This window comes from Austrofundulus limnaeus, unplaced genomic scaffold (assembly GCF_001266775.1).
Source record: "Austrofundulus limnaeus strain Quisiro unplaced genomic scaffold, Austrofundulus_limnaeus-1.0 Scaffold222, whole genome shotgun sequence".
Classification (NCBI taxonomy): domain Eukaryota; kingdom Metazoa; phylum Chordata; class Actinopteri; order Cyprinodontiformes; family Rivulidae; genus Austrofundulus; species Austrofundulus limnaeus.
In genome coordinates this window covers 676,261-683,425 of record NW_013952624.1, presented here as the reverse complement: position 1 = coordinate 683,425, position 7,165 = coordinate 676,261, and the positions used below count along the sequence as shown (strand labels likewise).

General features: G+C 38.5%; 1 protein-coding gene across 1 annotated transcript in view; it reads left to right on the top strand.

The window, feature by feature from the left end:
* The first annotated feature begins 170 nt into the window (after nt 1-170).
* blk (BLK proto-oncogene, Src family tyrosine kinase) overlaps nt 171-7,165 on the top strand; it is an 8,699-nt gene continuing 1,704 nt past the window's right edge. Inside the window, exons 1-12 of the mRNA XM_014019486.1 lie at nt 171-242; nt 1,172-1,230; nt 1,369-1,441; nt 1,578-1,608; nt 1,985-2,078; nt 2,157-2,255; nt 2,349-2,452; nt 2,542-2,691; nt 3,093-3,245; nt 3,339-3,518; nt 5,948-6,024; nt 6,770-6,920. Coding sequence (XP_013874940.1) covers nt 1,370-1,441; nt 1,578-1,608; nt 1,985-2,078; nt 2,157-2,255; nt 2,349-2,452; nt 2,542-2,691; nt 3,093-3,245; nt 3,339-3,518; nt 5,948-6,024; nt 6,770-6,920 — 1,111 coding nt within the window. The 5' untranslated portion in view covers nt 171-242; nt 1,172-1,230; nt 1,369. The remainder of the gene's footprint in view (nt 243-1,171; nt 1,231-1,368; nt 1,442-1,577; nt 1,609-1,984; nt 2,079-2,156; nt 2,256-2,348; nt 2,453-2,541; nt 2,692-3,092; nt 3,246-3,338; nt 3,519-5,947; nt 6,025-6,769; nt 6,921-7,165) is intronic.

Below are 7,165 nucleotides of genomic sequence, written 5' to 3'. Positions count from 1 at the left end.
TGTGTGTGTGTGTGTGTGTGTGTGTGTGTGTGTGTTTGATGTGTGTGTGTGTGTGTGTGTGTGTGTGTATGTGTGTGTGTGTGTGTGTGTGTGTAAGAGAGGGAGACAGAGAGAGCGAGAGAGTGAGACTGAAACTTTTCAAACCAGACTGAGTGAGAGTAACTCGCTGACGAGGGGTCTGTTTTCACTGTGAGAACTCAAGACGTTTTGCACCTGGGCAACTTCTGGACAAAAAACTCAAGGTATTTACCTTCTGCATTATTCCGAATTATTTCTGTATTCGTCATCCCATAATCTGACATGTAGAGTTTTTACTTTATTATAATATACATAGTGTCAATGGTAAATATAACAACTTCAACAAGCTATTTTAACATCCAAAATCGGATACTTGTGTTGACTTAAAACTCTTAAAATGGTAGACATTAAATGATAATAAACTAACTAATAGGCAAACTATCTTAAGAGGTTAATATAAATAAATATTTTAATATGAATAAATAATGTGAGCTTAGAAAAAGGAATCGATTTATTTGCATGTAAGGAAAATTGAAAAAACATTCTTGCACCAAGATGATGGAAACTGTTGAATATTCTTCAAATTATCATCATATTTATTATTATTCTTTGTATAAAATGTCACATCTTATGTAAAATGGCTCCTTGGCATTTTGTGAAAGTTATTTTTATTACAGAAGTATAAAAGCTCAGTGTGTTTTAAAGGTGAAGTTCATCCGGAGGTCCGTCTCTATTGGACACAAAGTGTTCCCATTTACACCGATTTGCATGTGAAATCATAAACTTTAACTTCCGTGACAAACAATCTAAAAGTTGTCAAAGTCCAGTATTGTGGGAAAAAAAGGAAAAGAAAAAATCTTCAATGAATTTGATTAATTGAGACTAATAAATTCAAACTTTACTCGCCACAGATGCTTTTATCCCAATAATGCAAATACTGAGAAATAAAATCGCAACGATGCATTAAATACTATTTTTCATCTTCCTGTTTCTTCGAAGCCTGGTTCTCTTGAATGTGTGTAAAGATAAATTGCTATCACAGAAAATGCAAATATATTTTCCACTTCCTGTTATGTTTTTTTTTTGGTGGAGTTTGACTTGTGACCAACACACACAACTGAGGATACAAGAATGATTTGAACCCATTTTTCAGACCGGGCATGAAGTCAAAGGCAGTGACCCGAAAACGGTGAAGCTCATCGGCTTAATCAGGTAAATTAAAAAAAAATAAATAAATAAAAAGCTGCATTAACATGGCTGGTTGTGCAACAGCTTTAGGCTTTTATCGAACAAAGTGAACTTCTTCTGTCCAAATCCACAACTTAAGTGACTTTTCCTTGTAACACACAGGATGGGCTGCACTTGCAGTGACCAGAAACAAAAACAAGAGGAAGGATTTTACAAAATAAAACAAAACCAGACAGTAAGTATAAAAAGAGGATAAAAGACACAAACGTTTTCCTTAAAGTGCCACAAATGACCACTTTGTCATAATCGTCTTAAATCATCAAACGTCTTCCGCCGGACTAACAACCCCCCACTTTCTTTTCTGTTTTCAGAAACAAAACGAAAACTCCTACTCAGCTAACGGTAATTATTAGACGCCCCATCACTGCAACACTTTTTTGTTTCCTTTTTTTATAAAACTGAGTTTTATCTTAAAAGTGATACGCCTCCATTTATTAGATACAGAAAATGTTAGAATATCTGCAGCACAGGGCCGCAGTTAGTGATTGATATCGCAGCTGAATTTCCTCTCTTCTCTTCTGGGGATAAGATAAAGAAGACTGAGCACACAGGAAAGTCATTTTCAAGTCACGACAATATTAAAACAGAACAATCTTCACTCAAATTAGCGTGATGTATTAAAATAAGTGCGTGTGAATAGGAAATGCAAAACAAATAAATAAAAAAAATGACACAAAGCCAAATTGTCAGTAAAGGTTTGTGTTTTTCCCTTCTTCAGATGAAAATGTGTTTGTGGCCCTGCACGAATTTAACGCGAGCAACGAAACAGATCTGCCTTTCAAAAAGGGAGACAGGCTCAAAGTTCTGCAAGAGTAAGTGACATCGTCACGGCGTTCAGAGCGTTTTACGCTGGAGAAGCAGCATCATCCATGTTTGCGTCTGCTCTGTAGGAGTGGAGAATGGTGGCTCGCTAAATCTCTGACCACTGGACAGGAAGGCTTCATCCCATCCAACTTTGTGGCCAGAGCTGATTCATTGGAGGAGGAGAAGTATACTTTCAACACTGCAAATGCACTGTTGTAGTTTTGTTGTGTTCGTTTTTAAACTTATACAAGTTTTGTCCCTGTTTTATAATTGCACAGATGGTTTTTCAAGGATCTGAGCAGGAGGGAGACCGAACGGCTGCTTTTAGCTCCTGGGAATAAACCGGGTGCCTTTCTGGTTCGAGAGAGCGAGACCTGCAAAGGTGAGCCGAGTCGAAAACATGCACGTACATCTGGTTTGAAGAAGTCTTATGCTCCAGCCGTGAGAACTGAACCTGCTGCGTAACCTTAGGTTCCTACTCGCTGTCGATCAGAGACTGCGATCGAGAGCAGGGAGATGTGGTAAAACACTACAAAATACGATGTCTGGACAAAGGTGGCTACTACATCGCCCCCTCAAACACGTTCACTTCCCTACAAGACCTGGTCAAATACTACAGTCGTAAGTGAAACATATATACATCAATATTTTTAGAGTTCTTTCATCAAGTTTTTCAAACATTTGTGTTGGTTTAGTCCCTGCTTCATGTCCCAGCTGTGAATCCTAAGGTCTGAGTTCCAACGTAAGGCAAAAAATATATATACTTAAATAAAAAGCCTAAAGTGCCATGATGTGTTTCTGCATTTCCTGTGTGAACGTATTAATAGTCTTTTTCTCTCCTGTGACTGAACCACAACATGAAAAAAAAAAGCCACACGTTGTCTGCCAGAGCACAAACACCTGATAAAATCATGCAACTTCTAATATCACAGATGGAAGTTTCTCAAACTGTTTCAGTAAATTTATTTCGATGCTGACGATACAACCTGTTTTCTGAATTGTCGTGCATCATGGGGGTGCAGGCACAGCGGACGGGCTGTGCCTGCGGCTGTATGCTCCCTGCAAGCCGAAGGCGCTTCAGCAGCCGTGGGAGCAGGACCAATGGGAGATTCCCAGAGAAACGTTGAAGATGGTGAAGAAGCTGGGGGCCGGGCAGTTTGGAGAAGTTTGGATGGGTACGAGAAAACTTTATTTAGTGATTGAAAACATCTTTAAATATCAAGACTTTGTGAGGAATGAAGAAAGTCTGTTTCAAATATCTACAACAGGTTACTACAAGAGCACCCAGAAAGTTGCTATAAAGACTATGAAGGAGGGAACGATGGAGCCGGAGGCCTTTCTGCAGGAAGCGAACCTGATGAAGCAGCTGCAGCACGAACGGCTGGTGCGACTGCACGCCGTCGTCACAAAGGAGCCCATTCTTATTGTGACAGAGTTCATGGTCAATGGTGAGCAATAAAAAAACCGGAGTTTGAGTACAGTGGTGGCATTGGACACCATCAGACAGTTGCTGTCCCTCTGCTCTGGCCATCCATGGTCAGATGTACATAATAAATAATTTTTATAAAGATGAATTAAGAAAAAAAGCTTGAATGAACTGAGCAGTGATTGTGCTGCCCTTAAATTAGCATCAACTGCAAAATAAAGAACTGAGGTAGACGTTTTATCAGACAACAAATCTCTGACTCCCATATTGTGGAAATGTGCTACTTAAAAAACATCAGCTAATCTTTCAGGTTGTAAGTTTTGGTGGGCCACCCCTAGGGGCTCCGCTTTTGAAAACTATCTAGAGGTGCCCCTGGTTGACCAGTGGAAGATAAAACATAAATGTCTTTATAGTTTCCTCTACAATAACTACTCTGCCTAAGTTTGATCGGCAGTAAAGACATGTCTATCAACTTGAATGCTTGAGGTAAAGCAGAGGAGATAAAAAGAAAGAGAAACAGCAACAAATAAAACACGAACCCATAAGAAATGCTCAACAGTCAAAGCTAAGTCATCAAGTAAAAACATGTCTTATATTCTCTTGTTTGATTTAGAGGGTTGATTTAAAATCAGAGAATTTCACTTCGTACCAAACTACCCTCGATGGTGTCGCATTTGAATCTGTTTTTGGCGTAGCTCTGCGTTGCTCAGAATTTTGTGAAAAATGCTTGTTTGAACGCTAAAATAATCTCAAAACAGCTAAAATAAATTCTACATTTTACAAATAAAGTTCTCATCAAACAAAAGCTGCCCAGGTTCTGTGACACTATTACACTGTAAGATATGACTTTAAAAATTACAATTTCAAAAATAAATCCAAAATAAAATGTTTTTTTTCCTTAAAATGTGTGCATTCCAAATACTAAACATTTCAATCTCAACTCATTCTGGTTATCTTTTCCTCCTTCATTTTTCGCCCAATCTGAAAACAAACAGAAACAAATGAGACATGTTTTTAAGCTTTTCTTATATGATATCTTGTGCGACACATATATTTAAGAATTTTGTGTCTTTATGTTGCCCCTGGTTATTTAGAAATCACAGTGTGGCTGCATCCCGCATGAGCATTGCAGAACCAAAAAAAGCATGCAATGCATTTAAAGTGTGCCAGATGTCTGCCTTAAAAAAAGATAACAAAGGACTCAGTTTAGCATTTTATTTTATTTTTTGTGGTTAACCATTTTTTTCTGTTTAATATGAAGTAGCTGTGCATCATCATGTGTTTTTCCTCGGTGATAAGTCGCACGATTGGGTGGTCACATAAAACACGTCAATGTTTCGGCTCTATTTCCTCATTTAGACGTATAAATGTGCATCAGAGGTGGGTTGATTTCGACACCTTTCACAGCCTTCGTTATTTCTGAAATTACACCGAGGACACCAAAAACGTCCAAATCCTGGCTGGAGGTATTATGTGATTGAGCCATTAGTGTCTTTGTGATGGACTGACCCCGCCTCTCACCCAACAACCATCGAAAACAGGCACCAGCTTGCCACAGCCCTGCAGGGTCAAGACGGATTATAGCAGGGGTGCCCAAACATTTTCCCCGAGGGGGCCAAAATGAAAATCTATCCATGGCTGTGGGCCAAGTGTAGTTATATAATACATGAAATACAAATACTTTTTTAACTAAATTCCTTTTTTTTAACAATTAAGCTGTGCAATGGCCCTTTTTTGTTTTAGTCTGTGCAGTTGGAGAAAGTCTGCCATACGCTCAAGTAGCAAAGGCTCATGGGACATATCATAAATCGATAAAATGAGTTTTTGTGGCCTTATAAAGTGTGCAAATCTACATGCGGGGTTAAATCTGATCTAAATAATTCTTGTCATTTCATGTTTCTTGTTTAACTCTAATAAATCAAAGATATGTCAGCACCATGACTGAAAACTACCTTCACTACAGACCTTTTATATATCGGCAGTCATTTGACCAATGGAAATACTGTGTTTCTACCTATAGGATAACAGGTTACAACTTTGTAACTTTGGCAACTGTTTGTGGGCCAAATCAAATGGCTTGGCGGGCCAAATTTGGCCCGCGGGCCCCACTTTGGGCTCCTCTGGATTATAGGATAGATTAATATAGATTCAATTAAAATTAAAATAAAAAACAAGCCTCTCAAAATGTTCTTATGAAACTGTCAGTCTGTGTTTTTTATTGAGAAAAAATGACATTAATCAAAAACATTGTAGTTCAATTTTAATATGCATTATATTTACATCCTTTCATTAAAAAACTGTGCAACGTGAAGTTTTGTAGCTTATGTTGAGAGTTAATAATAATCCAAAAACATAAATCAGTTACTTTCTAATGCTAACAATTTGACTTTAAAAATGAAGTATTTCTGACTGAATTGTGTCTTTTTTCCCATCTTTTTTTCCCATCTCCAGGATGCCTTCTTGAATTTCTAAAAACAGAAGAAGGTCAAAAGCTGAAGATGAATAAACTGATCGACATGGCAGCACAGGTGGGAAGCTGTTTAAATAACAATCTCAGTTATGTGATATTTGCATCACAGTGACGACACCATTTTTTTCTCCAATCTTTAGCTCAGAACTGGAAAATCTTTAAATTGTCATCTGACATTTTTATCTGAGTGCTTCTATTTCTATTTTTGTTTTTTTCACCGACAGCTGCTTGTTTTGTCTGTCACAATATGACGTTTTGACGCATTTAGATCACGGTCAAAAACAAAAACACTGGCCCTTAACATAGAATCTACTGCCTATTTATACCTGGCCACCGCCTCTATCTGCTCTACAGTAACACTTTGAAAACCTGTGTACAGTAGTTGCCTCGCTGACATCAGCCATGCTGTGAACACACATGGAAACTGTCAGCAGTAGCTGTGTGGTTTCTGTGGCGGGGCTTTTGCTCATCTGGCTTGAAAGCCTCGCGCTACGTCAATTATTAACATCCGGACAGGAAGTCATGCTATTTTTCCATCTACACAGAGCCCTCCCCTACTCTAACCAGAACCTTTTTGCCCCCAATAAAAAAAGTCAACTTCCTGATAGTTGGCATATCCTGTTTAACCTCCTTATTGCCTATACCTCATCTGCCAGAACAAAAAAACAACACGTTGTACACCAGAGTTGTTAAGAAATATTACACTTTGACTAAAAGAAATGCGCTGTGAGCGGTTTGTTTGTCCTGTAAAAATAAAATGTGAGATATGCAGTTACACATTAATAAATTTGTGCAAATGACAGATAGCCGAGGGCATGGCCTACATTGAAAAGAAGAACTACATCCACCGTGACCTGCGAGCAGCCAACATACTGGTCAACGAGACGCTGCACTGCAAGATAGCAGACTTCGGCCTGGCCAGGATCATCGAAACTGAATACACAGCACAAGAAGGTGAGGGATGTGTGTCAACACACAGGGAAACATTCATAAAGAGATTACAGAAACACTACAATCATGAGCTCAAAACTTTACACAGAACAAACCATTTATGTACAATATGAAGTTTTATTCAGGAGTTGTTCTTTTCTGTTTAGTTTTATTTTTCGATTGATATATTTCACACAACACACACACACACACACACACACACACACACACACACACACACACACACACACACACACACACACACACAC